Source organism: Pecten maximus, chromosome 12 (genome assembly GCF_902652985.1).
Source record: "Pecten maximus chromosome 12, xPecMax1.1, whole genome shotgun sequence".
NCBI lineage: Eukaryota > Metazoa > Mollusca > Bivalvia > Pectinida > Pectinidae > Pecten > Pecten maximus.
This window is the reverse complement of record NC_047026.1, coordinates 34,197,332-34,215,518: the sequence shown is the minus strand read 5'-3', so window position 1 is coordinate 34,215,518 and position 18,187 is coordinate 34,197,332. Positions and strand designations below refer to the sequence as shown.

Genomic DNA, 18,187 nt, shown 5'->3' with positions numbered 1-18,187 from the left:
ATAAAGAATGAAGTTTACATTACGATAAACGTCATTATTTGATCATAGGATGGACGTCATTTAGTTCACCGATAAGGAAAATGTAGTACTTGCTGTTTGTTAAGGGGAAAAAATGAAAAATAGTAATAATAAAAAATAGAGGTCTATCGTTCATAAATCAGAACTAGCTAGTTAGGGAAAATGTAGAAAGTTTCAATTGCTGTCACATACAGACATACAAAACATAAGGTTAGTTTCTAATTACTTATGATAAAGATAAAACATCATTCACCAAGAAAGAAACTAAAACATCATATTAAATCAACTGACGATCACAGCCATGAATTAGATTGAGTTGATCCATATACCCGGACTAAGTAGTTACTATAGGCATACATATTGCTAATAAGTAAAGAAAAGTTAATGAATATTATTGCAATCATGAGATATATCGTACAATGTTTTTCCAAGATGGACTAATTATTCTTAATCGATGCGATTTCTAAATGATAACCACTCAACTGTGACATTTAAATGATAGCATCAATTGTGACACAAATCAAATGATAACAAGTCCAAAGTTATACATAAATGATAACAAGTCCAAAGTTATACATAAATGATAACAAGTCCAAAGTTATACATAAATGATAACAATTCAACTGTGATACGTAAATGATAACAGGTCAACTATGATACGTAAATGATAACAATTCAACTGTGATACGTAAATGATAGCAGGTCAACTATGATACGTAAATGATAACAGGTCAACTGTGATACGTAAATTTAGCCTATATGTTGCCGTTTATGGGAGGAGACCGTTTGTCATTATCAAATACGCTGTACTTTATTTCAGGTGGCCGTTTGCTCCACGATGTCAGTTGAGGGTCCACTTCTGGCTATTTCGGATAATATGTTCGTACACAACAACTCTAAACACGGCCGTCGAGCTAGGCGGTTAGATCCAACAGAAGGAGGTACGATACTAGATGTATACCCTAATATAAGTCAGTGTTTCTCAATTCGACAGTCTCAAGAATGTTGTCTTCCAAGTATTCGAGATAAAATACGTTTTATCGTCCAATTGTTCTTGCAAATATAAGAACAAAAATAACTAGCAGGACTATGAATTCGAATTATAAATTCTCTTATTTAATAAACTGTTGGAGGGGAGAACAACACGAGGTACTCTGTCGAACTTGGTCACTGACTTATGTCCCTAGCTATTGTCTTTTGTTTTCTCGTTTAGTAACTAGTTAGTTATGTTATATTTATAAATTTTTTTTCATTTCTTATTTCTACGTTGCTTTCATTATTTTCAGTAATTTGTTGTGGTAAACGTTTGAATAAACCATACAAACTCATAAAAGGTATACCTTTATTTATAAGCCCATTGCCATTATTTAATTTTAAATTTGGAAGCGTGCATATCCATTTAGTGTCATGTTCACAACAAACGTTTTTCTTTGACAAAGTCGGCATACTTTCTATATAGTGTAGCCCATATAGAAGTACTATTTTAGGGTGTCCATCCCGCTGTTAGTGTTCCTCTTGATTTGAATTAATTAAAGCCCTCGTCCTCTCTAACCGCCGCTCTTGTTGGAATCTTTATGCAAGAAATCTATTGAACGTTTGATGAGAGCCGATTTCATTTTCATCCACTGTCGATTGTCACCTCTCACAGGGGTCAGATTACCTAAAGACAATCATTCACTGATGGAAGATTATAACTTTAATTAGAATGACAAAGGAAAGCGTTTGAGTGACTGTTGTTGGCCAGCTGTCTGGTATTTGATTGTACCAGCCCATCTGGCTTTGCCCGACCCAAACATCTGTGGCGCGAAAGGCATTTCCTGTGGGTAGTAGACAAGCGAGTACCCGAACCTTTTTAAAATGATAAGTATAAAAATATCTTATTTAAGATATAAGATATGTTACCTTCCTAGCTTCCTGTTCCAAGAAGGACGTAATAACTGCATAAATCAATTATATACATTATTCCACATATAATTATCTGTACCTAAATAAGTATTTAAAGGTGATGTTCGGCGTTGTTTTTATAATAATCCCCGTATATAAGGACTAGTATTATCAATAATCAATAAATCATTGTGTTTGTGACCTAGAAGTATTGTCATATATCAGTAACTATTCAGAAAATTGAACGTTTGTTGATAATTATGTGATTGAAATTATATATTCATATGATCACGTGATTGAGATACTGATAATTGACCTAAGAAGTCTAAAATTATCTAAGCAATAATTGACCCAAGTAGTCTAAAATTATCTAAGCAATATTCTTTATCCATACTTCATTTTCTTAACATCAACATGCCGAATGCAATCAAAACATGATAAATTGTTGCAAAATGTAAGGAGACGAATTTTAAAGTATCGAGATTCTACACAAAAATATTAATCAGATATAAAGACTACGATCAATGCGGACGAAGGAAGTCTACATCTGACAACATCTCTAATTCCGAGGTCGGTCCTTTGAACAATGTTATCCGCATGCCAGATTATTCGGCGTCTCCGTTATTTTTGTCCGAGCCCAAACACTAATTTGTCACTAATTTGTAAGTTTTCAAACATGACAGTTCGATAAAGTTGTTTGAAATGGACATAACGATCGTGATTAAATAGTGGCCATGGGCTAATGATACATAAAAGATACCATTTCTTTGTGCTTGTTCATCTTGCTTTTTAAGCTTTTCTGTGGTTTTTGGTTCAATTTGATTTTCTTATTGATGTTACTCCATAACTATATTATTTAGTTAGGTTCAACAAAGAATTTGTGATAATTACATAGAAGATTGTTTTTTCTTGAATTGGGTTTGGGGAAAAGCGCTGTTTATAGATATGTAATACGTTAATGTACGCTAACAATTTAGTGATAATGTGATAAGTTTTCTATGAAATGCATCGTTATGGAGTTCAGAATACTAAATGGTTCGTTAAAAACTACCTACTTTCATCTTAACTTAACAAAGAATTCCCCCATTCTTCATAGATGCTTGGTTTCTGGCAGACTCATATGGCAGATTCTCTAAGTATCCCCGGGACACAGCCATTCTTAGTAAGTAATGTTTTACATATTTTGATTGGTTGATTATAAATCATCCTTACCAAACAGAATTAAATACATATGCTATATGGTGAATACCGAACATGTCATGATCAATATATAAACTGTATTATGCAGCTTATTTTAAATTTAATAGAATAGAATTTTCTAAATGATTGTCTCTTTTTTTACATTGATTGCTTCCTTTATTTATTCTTTATTTATTTTTTTCATTTTTTAAGTTACGTTTTCTTTGCATTATTATCTTTAACTTTGTAGCTTTCTTACACTCACTTTCTTAATTTTAACAGATCTCACGTTTAGACTGAGTAACCAATTGAAATGTCTGACTCACTACTATGTCCTCTTAAGCAAACAGTTATCAATATTTGTATTCTGCTTACAGCGACACCCTGTATCAAAGCTATATGTCCCAGTGAAGGCTGGACAACAGGGGGGACAACCGTCATCATCATAGGAGACAACTTTTTCGACGGCCTTCAGGTGGTTTTTGGAACCATGCTTGTTTGGAGTGAGGTGAGCTGTTTTCTTGTCTTAAATAAGCTGATGGCCAATTTCTTTCTAATATTTCCCCCTATATATTTAAGATGAAATGATACTCAATATCAGTTTTAAATACAATTTAAATTTAAAGTCAAACTCCAATGAATAAAAGATATAAAGTGTCAATACAGTTTTACATGATTCCGTATTAAACATTATTAATTAGAAAATTCATATAACGTAACATTCTAATTTACCTGTGTTTGGGTCGATGATTAAGGGGCCTTTGAAATGTTGGCTAGATTTAATTGTAATGGAAATACAAACCATACCACCGCATAGAGATCTAATTTCTGATTTTCCAGCCTATTTAGTCTCGGATCTAAGCAGTCCTTTTATACAGAAGGATTGGCGATAAACAATGAAATTCACCCATTAGACGAAAGCCGGCAAATCTATTACTGGTAACTCAAACATTCAAATCCAGTAATGGAAGAGAAAATTAATTTTTGATGCGCAACAAAAGGAGACTAGCTTAGCCTAGGATCGAACGCTATCAAAGGCATAATCCGGCATGCAAACTGGTATAATAGACTCACAACGGTCGTGAGTGGTGACGGTGTTGCTGAGGCCAAGCCAATATCTTTTATGTTTTTCTTTTCTGAAGGGTTGTTTACCACGTACTGTCAGAAAACCAAGACTTGTTTCTTCCACGCATTTAGCTTGTATTTCTTTTTACTGAGTTAAATCAAATATGATCGATGTCACTTTTCATTTAGCTATTTATATGGCCATGATTTTAATACAAATACCTACATTTTCACCTGTTGCGTCGTCTCCTGAATAGATTTCTGTTTTCAATATTGATGGAATTCATAACCTCCTTCCGAGTATATTGAAATGAACCGGAAACGAAAATATAGTACACGTGGCCTGTCCTTTGAATTGTTATATTTACCATCCACTCTTTGTAGATATCGGCTTTTTACGCCCCTTTCATTTCAATAGCAGGACCTGGTATTGAAAAGCAAGGGCGATCCTACTATAAAGTGGAGTTTCTTTGCCTGTCCTACGATCCGTTAATAATTCACTATTTTCAGTACAGCTACAGAAACAAGTGCAAACATTAATAGAGGAAACTAATTGTGATCCTTATTTCCGAAAATAATTTGTAAGCTTGCGTTTCCAAGTCCGGTTCAGAAGTATTTTCCATACCTTTTAATAAGAGACAGACTATTTAAAAGGATGTCATTTCGTATGCAAATACAGTCGATGAATTTACTGAAATGGAACACGCGCACGTGCTATTGTTTACTATGCTGCGTCTGTGTGGGGCGGTATAGGGCGTACAAGTGATCGACATATTCTATGAATGATTTATAAAACGCCGTACCTAGCCTGTCCACACAACCGGTGCTGATAATTAAGTGAGAATGAAGGCCAGGGATGTGTCACAACTCAACAATACCATTTCCCCTTAATTTAGAACTAAGTTTATAATTTTCTGGTGCCATTTTCTGCATGTCTATTTCACATTATAGTGAAGCATTGGTATACATTGAGTTATACATTTATCAATAAGATGGGAATCACTTAATAAGAAGGTCAGAAACATACTCTAATATACCACTTGTGAGCAAGAACGAAACGCTTAATTTCCTGACAAATCACAACTTCGTCTCTAAACGAGCTAATTATTGTGTATTATCAAGATATAATTTTGTTTGATATTGAATCGTGCATATGTAACATGATCAAATCTACAATAAAAAAAATTTATTTTAAATATAAGGTATTAATTAAAATCTCAATTAAAGAATAAATTAAAATACTCGAAAGAATATCGTGATTTACAACAACAAGCGATTTAAGTACTTTTTCATTGGTGATTGTTTGATATATTCCGTAACCAAGATTGACATTGTCACCCCAGATCGTATAGTTAATCTCCGGATGATGTCATCAAAGCACATATCGGTTAAAGAGGGCCAAACCCACAGTAGTATCATTTCAGTGGATTCTAATGATAACATATCTTGCAAAACTGTCTTAATATGCTTCATCTATAAATGGCTTCTGACATTTGGTTGTCTTCCAATTATATAAAAACATCCTCCTCGTACCCTGGAGTGAAGGTCGGACTCATAAATAACACATCTAATTGCAAAACATTTAGAGAAAGCGTGGCGGTCTACTACCGAAATACATTCTAATTACTATTTCAATTGCCTGACTGGGTTTGGTATGTATTCCTGTTAACTGGGAGATATGTATCGACGTTGTCAGTGCATCACGCTTCCAAAAGTATTTTAATCTACACGTCGGAATATTTATAGGTTTAACAGTGGAAACGTGTGACAAACATGCTTATACTCCCATATCTCTGTCCACCGGGAATCCGTGTTCAGACTTAATCTTCTCTTACCGATTATGACTGTGTGGTATAGAGTAAGTCTACGTTCAATAAAGCACGTGCATTACGTGTATTTAATAGTTGCAAGGGATTCATCAGTACTGTTATATGTCAGAATTATCCCCATATGAATATCTCTGTTAGATGTGTGTTCTATGTAGATCATCCCACATTGTATGACGGGATTGGAATGTATATTTAATATCCATAGTGACTCTGGTTCTGATCAAACTATTCTCCAAAGTTGACTAAATTATGTGATAGGTTTAGTGAACCTCCTCGAATACACTTTAGTGTGTGCCTATTTCCCTCTGTATTGTACAGTTGTATTCATTATTCAGTATATACTGCAGAATGCATATATCTTAATCATGTTTAAAAATGTCTTTTGTACAATTTTTTTGTACTTTTATTGCAACCAACATATCCGAGATGTGACTTATTTTCAAATATACCGGTTTTTTTTCACGTATACTTTTATTTATATCCATATAAATAAACTCACGTTAGATTCTATTTACTAATAGCTATCAGAAAATTTCCAAAGGTTATGTTTATTATCAGGAACCGAAACTTTATCATGTAGCAGGGAGCACGATAAATTTGATTTATTTCAATACCTCCGCTGGGGATCGAACTTGGGACTTCTGACTACTAGTCTTACCTTAAATCAGCCAAGCTAAATACTTCTCTCTAGCCGAGCAGTATAGTGCGGCTAGTAATTAAATCATATCCTTGTAATCTTTAATTCGTATAAATCGATAAGCTTGAGTATTTTCAATACTAAACTTATCGCTGATACCATTGATTTGTAATCGCCACAGGTCACTCTATTTATGTGTTACAAACCAGCACAGGGTTTAATATTTCAATGTTTTGTTTCAGACCCTTTATGACATTTCCTGACGTTATGAACGTAACATAATGTTTTCTGTTGCAGCTGATAACGTCACACGCCATCCGAGTACAGACACCCCCTAGACACATCCCCGGGGTCGTGGAGGTCACTCTGTCCTACAAATCTAAACAGTTCTGCAAAGGTGCGCCGGGCCGTTTTGTCTACACAAGTAAGTAAAATGTCTACTCTTTATTACCTACCCATCAGGTGCACAATATATCTACCGCACCTAAAATGTACCTACAAAATGGCAAGTCTATTTAGTAATCAGGCTTTTTTACTACGGTGCCGGAGGTTAAGTATAAAGGACTTGGAACAGAGTAATAGTTTCTGTATTTGTCTTAGACAATCCAATTTCTATTCTCTTCAACGGTACTAATTAGTTTATCTGGGTTTTTTAAACGCTAGTATTCTCTTTTACGACGAGCTGTTAAAAGTGAACTACTCGCACACATAATCAACTAACCAATCAATCAATGTATTTAATCAATCATTTTGTTTTATTTGTCAATTTTACCATAATTAGACTGACACGGCATCCTTTCCTATTGTGTGTCACCATTAACACGACTTCAACAAACTAGGGCACAACACATATAAACATTAAAATGTTCTGTCCTAAGCAATAAATCAGATTCATGGAATGGGCTTTTAAAATGTAAAGAACTACACTTCAATAACTATTTGGCTGTTTTGCTCGGCATAGAACGAGTCGTTGAAGACATAACGGATATGTTACGTTATAAATCATCCAATTTCACGGTTATAATTCAGACTGTTTTTTCAGTATGCGTCACGATACTATCCCCAAAAAGTTTATTTCACATTATGCAATTAACATTAGTGATTAAAAACCACAGAAGAATACATTTCCCAGAAATGATAACATAAATTTGATGCGGCGCTAGAAACGTAACACCACTGTCTTCCTGTTTTAATACTACCATGTTATGCAATTTCTAATTGCTGAAAAGAATAGGTCAAAATGTCAGTGACACATTCAGGGCTGAATTCAATCCCATGATTTGATTGGCTATCGCATTTTACATGTTTCTATGTGACATATGGGCTTATTAATTCGCTGTCAAATAGAGAACAATCGACTATATTTCTATGACATCTGTATCTTTCGATGCTGCAAAGCTCTATCCATCACACTGACGTGGGCAATGAGAGAACTGGCTCGTCCAAACGTTCAATGAATGGCTACATCGCGACATGATATTAGCACGAATGTCAGTGGCGAACGATGATTTTCTAATTCCTACAGCGGTAATGGCAGAACTTGCAGTATTAACGCCTGACGAACAAGCTCAAAGGTTCCAGGAGCTTTCATTACTTCAATAAAACTCTGCATCTCGCAACGAGACACCACCGACTATGGGGCAAATTACTTCCCTCTCTTTAATTATACGGCGGACTGATATGCGCGTGAATCCTGATAATATATTGTCGTGTTACTGTGTTGATGAATATCAATATAACATTCATCTCGGACCAACGCAAGGTGCTAAAAGCCGTAATTATCTTTCAGGCGAAAATGAAACATATTTGTGATCGAGTATGATTTTTATTGCATGATTGAAGCATCATTTGTTCCCAAGGTTTATGACAGATGAGATGAAAAATGAGATTAGAATCTTGTCTATTTATAATATCGATCTATCCGGTTATGGAAGGAATCTTAGAGAATGAAAAGGATGAACTATTTAAATGATGACGTATGTTTATGAGGCGATTAAGGTGCTGTAAACTTGTTATTGATTATCCTCCCTGTTCGATATGGAGTTATTATCAAGAACTATTTATTTTAGTTATCAAACGGAGGCATCTACTGTCAACACTTTTGTTATATGGGTTATGTGACACATCCCGACACGTTACTCCAACAGTGGTCTACAGACATTGAAGAGTTACTCTCTTGTCGGTCGACAATCTGATACGGACCATAACTATAGATTTATTTTAGAGATGGCCCAATACATACTCTCAATGTCCTCTGTTCCTCTTCATCAAATAAACTATGGCTAGTTTTAGTTGATTTTGTGTGTGTGTTGTGTGTGTGCGTGTGTGTATGTGTGTGTGTGTGTGTGGGGGGGGGGGGGGGGGGGGGGGGGGCATACCAGGATTGACAGACTGACAAAACACGTGTTTTAAATGTTTTCCATCAGTGGACATGTGACACATTCATGTGAAGAAACATTTTTCGTGGTATTTAAAGTCTTTGCTAAAATACATTTACATGCAGCAGTCAAATTCAGAGCATATTTTTTAAAGATGAAACAAATCTCTAGATAAGATTATTTTGTTAACATGTATGTTTGTGTCTCAAATCACTACCAATTGATCCCATGTGATTGGATGTCGTGCGCGGTTTTAGATTGGGATTGGTGGAAGGGGGTTGGTTCAAGTTTGTTCTTCTTATGCGTAACCTGTAAGAAGAGGAACCTTTCTGAAAATTAGGTACCGCATGGTAAAGAGGCCCCAAATGTCATCTAACTGAGGGAAACACATCATTTATGTATAGAAATATTTGATGGGCAAGTGTTGAAAACGCAATGTATTTAAGATAACTTCATACGTCGAATGCTCTGACTTGACTAATGTATCTAAATCGTAACTCATTCCAATTTTACTCACCGATAAATGAAATAGATCTTGTCTAAATAACATCATTTCAAATCTGAAAAATTCTGATATGCAAAATTGGTGCTTGAAACAATCTTCAAATCTGTGTTTGTAAATCATATGGTTGCGAACTCTATTTTAGACAACCAATTTGTTTTTAAAAAAGAAACTGAAATAACTTGATTTCCTTTTTGAATTTGCCATGTTAGAACTCTTACTTCAAAAAGTTATTATAAACTGTAATTTTCTTTTGAAACTATTAAAATGAATGGACGTTGGACGTCATTTTTAAATTAACGCACACTTTCGTTTGTTCTAGCATTAGCTGATCCTACCATAGATTATGGCTTTCAAAGATTGATGAAGCTGGTCCCGCGACATCCTGGTGATCCTGAGAGACTTCCTAAGGTATTGTTGTTTCTTATTTATTATCTTATTACCTTTACATCCTTTTGTGTGACAATCACATTCCATTTTTATTAGGTTGTGGGTGTCAGTTTTCGTTTTATTGTAATTATTCTTTTCATATTTGGTTTTCTGTTATATATTACAAGACATATGATGATCATGGATGCCGGGTTTGGAGGGGAAATTGTAATGTTAATAAAATAAATGTGCTTTACCTTTATATTGTGTTTAATTGTTACAGTGGTTTTATGTTTAAACACAATGCATACGCCACATCACTATATAGCAGACAAAAAATGAGCAAATTCTTCTTGGCTAAAACACAGAGCTTCCATTTTCACGGAGAATAATACAACTTCAAGGCGTCGTTATAAGAAAAAGTTAGAAATAGCCGACACTCTTACAGATTAAAACAGAAAATTGCCGGTAAGAATTTATAATGTATAAGTAATTATTTAGTCTGAATTTAAAGTAATTTATTTGTAAAAAAAAACAATAATGTCATCACAATAATTTGTTTTTAAATTTTAAATTTAAAGGAGCAATAGATTACAGAGTAAAGCTCTAGTAATAGGAGGGTTATTGAATCAGTTAATGTCCTGAAGGACTATTGGATCAGCTAATTTCCTCATTTTTGACGTTGTTACAAATGACATGTCATAAAAGCAATGCCTATTATAACAGTTTTCCGTCCTGAAGAAACCGATAGTAAATAGAGATTACGCATAATTAAGACATCAGAACTCTCTACTGAGCAACAAATTACTTGTATATATATACAAAGCGCGCAGTCGCTGACATAGCGAATGCTCACCTCTCTCGCGTCTTGAAATGTTCACGACATATGTTGAAAGCAGGCATTATATTAATTATAGTAAATATGTAGACTAAGGGAATTTGGTTAACACTTCAAAAAAACAACTAAATATGTTTATGAGGGTAAACACACCATGCGTTTTTCTTGAGGATAGACTGTAACACAAATTAGGATAAACATTGTTTTAAACATGAATTAATAATTAAAAAAAACATACCGATGATGATGTTATATTAGAAAGGAATTTGCTATTGTTTTAAAATAGTTTATTACATAGACATTAAAAACGGGAAATCATTGCGTGAAATGACTTTCAACATCGGCTTGAAGGAAAATGTAACCTCAGAAAACACCTTTTGTTTGTTTTTTGTTCGGTTTGGTTTTTATTTTGTTTTGTTTTTGTTTGTTTGTTTGTTTTTGGGGGGAGTGGGTAGTAAGCATTCCGCTAAATTACATTAATTACAGGTTAATGTCGAATGTTTACGGTAGTTATTGTGGATGCGCTAATGATTCCTCATTGTGCTGATCTGTTTAAACTCAGTCTTACGGAAAACATTAAAAAGTTTTGGTGTACGTCTATATGAACGTTAGCGGTAGTTTGTGAACATTGTATTTGTTCATATTTCTCGATTGGAAGTTAAAGAACGTCTAAATAGATTATTTACAAGTCTTCGTATCATGGTAATCAAATCATTAACTTCACTGAAAGCCACATTTAATTCAAACTTAAATTATTATTTTGTTTCACAGGAAATAATTCTGAAGCGAGCAGCAGATTTAGCCGAGGCATTGTACAGTATGCCAAGAAATCATAATCAACTTTCTCTTCCACCTCCCCGATCCCCTGCCATGAACAATGGCTCACCTATGTCCAGTTTTAATTCATACGCCGGTCAGCTAGCGGTCAGTGTACAAGATACCAATGGCCAATGGGAAGAAGGTAAGCATTCAGTTTAATATATTTAACTGATACATCCACTAACCACAGCTTCACAAGTACATTGCGCCTTATTCAAAATTACTTCAAACATGGTTTCTCACAATACTTATATTTAACGTTAAGTTGAAGTAGAAGGTCAAACTCAACTCAACAGGAAACAAATTCAAAAATAGCTGATAACAATAACTGGAATGCAGCCCTATAATAATACAGATACATTTTGTTCAAAAATTAAACGAGACACACTTTTCCTAATAAATCATATTCCATGGCTCACAATTTTGATATTTCAAATTATGCAGAACTCATGTGTATTCCGATATCTCCAGGTTACACAAGAGGCCAAGCTTCAAGCGTTTCCCCCAGGGGATATGGTTCAAATGGCTCCACGCCCCATAGCAACGGAAGCAGTTATAGCTCAACGGCCATGAATGGCTACCATGGCGGAAGTCTGGGAAATATGGGTAAGCATTTTCTGTCTTTGACCGTTAACCGTTACCTTTTTATAGATTTTACCTCACCCTGCAGAAACATTCACTGATTTTTTAAGGAAGCAGTGTCTCTACTGATCTCTGATGTACAAGTTTCATATTTTAACCGAAGTTGTGTTGTGTCGCGTTTAGCTTTCAGTCTAACATTCTAAATTGAGGTCCTAAACATAATTACAAAGAAATGAACATAGTTGTAGGACGCATGTTTGTTTCATTAAAACAATGCGTGAGAAAACATTTTTACATCTGAAAAAGATATCAACATAATTTCCACACACTTGTTTTTCAAATATATGTTTTTGAAGAAAGAATACACAGTAGGAAAGTGTCAATAACAACTTGAAACAATGTTTCTTGTAAGAGAAAGAGTTAAGGAGAGCTATTCCTGTAAATGTGTGGTTGTTGGTGGACATTTTTGTGCCCTCGGATATTAATGATTTCAAATCCTGAACAATTATCTGCTAGAAAGATTATTTTTTGTGAAAAGATTAATCACCACAGAATATTATGGATATTACATTTGGTTTTGTTCCTGTGAATGAGCTGGATTTCCATATTCAAATACTAGGGAATGCAAGCCAGATGCTATAGCTGTTAACAACAGGATTTTCCTCCCCATGTCCGTCTCTCTTCTGAAAGAAATTGTTGTGCAAAGAAACGCGCCTCATCTGAACCCAATTGTCTAACTAACTAACCAAAAACAGTTTTACTTGTAATTTCCTCTTTCAATTTATAAACAACATGATCTGTTCAAACAAAATAACGTTGTATTATTAGGTTGAGGCTCTATCGGTGTCTTCCGCATACAAATTTGTTGTCTTTTGTGAAGAGATCGAGACACATTACCCAGAGTCCCCAGTGGACTAGATATTTTATTAGCCTACAAACAAATGTCTTGTGGAGTCCAGTCTTAAGGGAGGAACGTGATGTATTCCAGACATGTCAACACGGACTAAACCCTCACACAAATGTAGCTATGCACGCTGGTGTATAATATAATTGGTGTCGGATTAAATACAATCTATTATCCTGTTTGATTGTACCCATCCGGTCTGTAAACAGGATAGAAAATCTCGATGTGTTATTCAATTAGCCATATCTTTAATCATGCCTTTACTGTTTAAAACATGTTCTATCTAACGTAGTTGTCCGTTCTTCCTTAAGCCTGAAACCGTTGCCAAGAATAAGTCTTGTTATAATAGATATAATTATTGATTGTATTTCTATATTTGTTTCTAATCATTATTACCAGATTATTTCTCAGTTATCAACATATCAATTAATATTCTTTTAGTTAGAGTATAATATCTAATATTCACCGCCTCGTTAATTCTAATAGAAAAATAAACAGATAATTATACACGTTGAAGTAAGCCAGCAAAACGCATGAAAAAAGACTGATTGGTGTGATATTAAAATGAATATCTAATCATGAATATCGCTATGCAACTTTAAGGGATCTCTATTACTTTGTGACCAGTGATTTTAACTGAAATAAATGCCTTAGTTCAAACTGAACTTTGATCGTTTTGGCTAGTGTCCATGCAATGTAGTTCATATAAAGCTTAGAATGCTGCACAGGATCGCCTAAAACTTACTCCGAAGCAAATATGTTTTAGAAACCTACATTTATCTGCGAATTAATCTAAGTAAATAGAAATATCTGTCTCGTAATTAACTTTAGTGAATTCATTCCTAGAGACCTATATCTATTTAGGAGTTAAACCTTAGTATTTTTCACGGCTCTATATACTTTAAACATATGATGTCTTTGTATAATAGCCTACTTCGTGCCTTTGGTTTGTTCTGATGCGGAGTTTTCCTTTAGATATTGCCCCTAAATCCGTCATTAAGATTTGGCCTGATCTAGGAGTTGATGGATCATATTCTATTAAGAAACTTTTTTGGTCTTGGTTGGCATCCTCCTAATTTTACTCTGTATCATTTTGTTTTCTGCAGTGGGCCCCTCACATTCACCCTCCCTGCCCCCTCCTGTGCCCTCTTCCGGTTATCAAGGTGGAAGTGCGCCAGGGATATTCTCTTTTTCACCAGCCAATATGATCTCTGCAGTGAAACAGAAAAGCGCCTTCAACCCTGTTGTGCGGCCTCCGGGTACGGGCGAAAGTCCACCCGCTGCGGGATCCATTCCATCAGGACTAGCTAGTGGGTGGGCGCACCCCATTCTCAGTGTTAGTATCTTTGTAATTCATAGAACAAAAAAAATAATTTCCTTAAATATACCACAAAAACACGAAAAGTAAATATTTAACTGCAGATTGGGAATTTTGTATTTTTGAACAAACAAAAAAACGAATGAACATTCTCTTCGAAGAGATAGAGAAAATATTAAGAAAATACTCGGAGCGCGGAACCCCAATCTACAGTAGATATATTCCATTATAGTTTCCAACATTAATTGCCAAAAGACGCTTAATGTTACTGCAAGAACATATTGGCTGATCCTGTGATTATTTGTAGGTCGATTTGTATGTCACGTGTTTGCCGTATACCTTTTGTTGTTTGTGGAAGACCTAATCATGTTTACGTCCTTTAAAGGCATTACGTATAGTGGACTATGTTTTTTGTGTATTTTCAGGAATGAGCAGTATCGTCGCGTCGCCATTCTCCGCTGTTAATCCCTTTGCTCTACCGACGTGTAATGGTCAAACGTACGGCAGCTCACTAATATCATCGGCTAAATGATCATCCTAGCCCGTTGCTACTTAGCAACCGACTATAACGATATACCCCAAAGTGGACCAGAATGTGCGAGACGACATCCAAATTGCGACATTTTATCCTTACAGAACATTTGCTGAATGGAGAAAATGATGCCGTGATCTGTATTCTACAGAAAGTGATTCTACTTTAGACAAAAGGATGTTGTAATATACACAGAACATTTTCAGACTTGAATGTGGGGGTGTCATACACTAATGCACGGGCTAGCCTATATATAGATTGTTGATTTGCAGACGAGGACGGTGAATAAGTGTGAGCATTTCCATCATACCACATGGTCAATCACGTGAGAAAGGAAAGATTGTTACAAACAAATGCCTTACTATGAATTGCTCATTTTAATTAACAGGGATTCGTCATCAGTGACCAATGTGTAGCCATTGTCAGTCTTTTACGGTGACATAGGTTTCTTATTTTATTTTAAAGTTACTTGGGCCTCCAACCATCATCTCCACTGACCACAGTGCTACAGTTCTCGTCTTAAGTCACGAGACTGCATCGAGACATTGTTTAAACATGGCGGCCAACGTCTCAAATAAGCATCACAATAGCTCACAAATCTTCATTGACTAAAAGGTTGATTGAGAAATGATGTTACCCTACAGTGCTGTGAATATGTTTCATGGACTTTATTTAAATGTGATAATATGGAAATACAGATAGTGTACTTCCAGTTTCTGTTTTTTTTATAATTATTTACTTACTATTGATACAGAGGTATTGTGTTTTATCATTATATTAATACTTACATGTTAAACCGACTTCTATATTTATTTATAAGTTTATCTTTATCTAGTCTATATTGTTCTGTCTATTTCTAGTCATTATGGATAGGATTTCAGTAGGATTTTGTTTTTACTTAATGTAATTTGACACTTATTTTCTTATATTTCTTCATTCTTGTTATACACTTATAGACTTAGAGCAAGAAAACGATTATTTAAGTCAAAACCATCAATAAGATCGTGAATTGAATTATTATCCTGTAAGATAATGAAGGAACTTGAGTACAGACATAAGGTGACATCCATATCTTTTCCCTTCATGGTCTGGTTTTCGTCTGGTTTTCGGCCTGGTTTTCGGAACGGGAAATCAGTATCGGGCGCATGCGCAACGTTTCATTATACTATACTTGTTATATAATCTAGTCAAAACAACAACATTGTCTTTAGCCTATCCTGCTCAATACTCGCACAAACAGTGATTGACTCATTTATTTGTGTGCCAAATCCATAGTTTAAGATGTTAAAAACAGATTTGATCATTGGAACCTCGTTAATCCTTTTAATTCGGTTTTTGACTATTCGGTAATTCCTTTGACTGAACGTTATACGTTGTAAATTCCTTCATTTTTGTTTCGAAGTTCAGAAAGTTGTTCCGCATAATTGATTAATTCGGAAATAGACGGACTAACGAGGTTCTGCTTTATCGCAAATATTATTAACGTCGATAATTGTTATTACCTATGTTTATTTATATCTTCAATTAATTTTATCGATAAGACTTTTAAATGTACTTTTTCGAGAATATGTCTTTCTTCTTAAAAGTTTTATTCTTTCGAATGTTTCTGCTTTTTACAAATTTTGTTAAATTGTTGTAACAAAATTGATGCTAGTCTGTACGTGTGTTATAGTAAATCCTACCTGCAGTGTTATAAATCTTACACGTAAATATATGTCCTTGTGGGCGGTGGTAAAAGAGTCATTCCATCGCTGGGAGTATAACAGAACTTCACTTGGTTAAATGATAACGTATATCTAATTATAAAACAAAACACCGAAATAAGAGTTTGTAGTTTAATTTAAGTAGTTTGCACATTTAAATTATTTCTTAAGAAAATAATTGATTGCATGTTAGGTTGAAATATTGCCACAAATTTATTTTTACAAAATTTACGTATCTAGTCATTCGACATGGTGATCTCTGAACTCTCTAGTGGAGACAGAATAGTGTTGCAAGTTACAGTGTGTATCTGTCTTTCCGTCCGAATGGAATAAATATCTGCTTAAAGTTGAAAATAAATGGTTACCGTACAGTGTGTCTTTTTCAAAGATAACTTCACGATAAGTGTTTATTTATATTTCTTTCTCAAAAGGGAAACAACTCTCACAATCTTTAATTCGCTCAGATGATCTTGTTTGATTGACAATGTATCAGCATCTCTAGTTCATGTGTAACTCACCTAGACTATTTAACTATTGCTGTTTTGCCTAAATTATTATACCTAAATTATGGAGTAATATTTTTATACACGTCTTTTCATAAGTAAAAGAAACCCTGTCACATTTTATACAGAACTAAAATATTGTCATTCCACATATTAATATAATCATAATGATATCAAACATACGTGAATTGGAAAGTAAGATTTGATGTCATTGATAACGTCAATGAACGACTTTTGCCCCTCGGTAAATATGAATGCATGAATTGTATATAAGACAATTGATATTTCCCCAGACTTTCAAAAGATCACTGGAAATTTCTTGACAATATGGATTTCCATTATTTATTTCTCAGCAATTTGACTCAACACTTTTACGTTTCTTACAAACAACTTAAGATAGCAGTAGGTAAAAAACAATGCTTCTGATGTGAAGTTACTACAAACAAAATAGAAATAGTGATTTAAATTTGTCAAAAATTTAAAACATCAATATTTCGATTATATCGTAAGTTTACTGAAATACATTAATTTCGTTATAGAAAACAAATCGATAAAGCCTATCTTTAACAAACGAGATTTGTATCGCAGAATTTCTATAATAGAAATGTCCCAAGGCTTTATTCGGGGTTGTTTTTCATATTACACAACACTCAGGTCTGCTGTATCTGTCAACTCATTTTAATTCTTTTGCATGTTCAAAGATAATGAATATTATTGTATCAATTTAACTTTGTCTAACTTTGATGTAAATTATATTTGAATCTTTAAAACTATGAAAAATACAAATAAAAAACTTTAAAAATCAAAGTAAAGTTTTTGTGTTGTAACATCTATCAGTCTTTGTTTTATGGGTTAGCAACAGATTGTCATTCCTATGACGGTTGACGTTTGTTTATTGATGTCCGTTACAGAGTACAGTTAAAACGCCTCACGAAAGGACTAAATGTCTGGTCTCCGCGCAAAAATATGCACCAGTAACAAAGATGCTCTGCGTTGACAAATCTTGCTAACCGGAATGGAAGCGATGAGGAAATCTTTATGTTGTACTGAAGGAGAAATCTTTATGTTGTACTGAAGGAGAATCTTCAGAATTGAAGGATCTTGAATGAGTTTACATTTCACACTTG

At 34.3% G+C, this 18,187-nt stretch overlaps 1 protein-coding gene across 6 annotated transcripts in view; it reads left to right on the top strand.

The window, feature by feature from the left end:
- LOC117339195 (transcription factor COE3-like) overlaps positions 1–17,867 on the top strand; it is a 66,918-nt gene extending 49,051 nt beyond the window's left edge. For 2 of the 6 annotated variants that reach the window (XM_033900645.1, XM_033900644.1), the window contains exons 8-16: positions 839–959; positions 2,999–3,064; positions 3,459–3,589; positions 6,910–7,036; positions 9,815–9,903; positions 11,471–11,660; positions 11,990–12,124; positions 14,111–14,340; positions 14,748–14,862. In XM_033900645.1, coding sequence (XP_033756536.1) covers positions 839–959; positions 2,999–3,064; positions 3,459–3,589; positions 6,910–7,036; positions 9,815–9,903; positions 11,471–11,660; positions 11,990–12,124; positions 14,111–14,340; positions 14,748–14,753 — 1,095 coding nt within the window. In that variant the 3' untranslated portion in view covers positions 14,754–14,862. Of the gene's footprint in view, positions 1–838; positions 960–2,998; positions 3,065–3,458; positions 3,590–6,909; positions 7,037–9,814; positions 9,904–11,470; positions 11,661–11,989; positions 12,125–14,110; positions 14,341–14,747 lie in introns of all 6 variants that reach the window. The other 4 variants (XM_033900649.1, XM_033900650.1, XM_033900647.1 and 1 more) reach the window with 2 other exon arrangements.
- Positions 17,868–18,187: the final 320 nt, after the last annotated feature.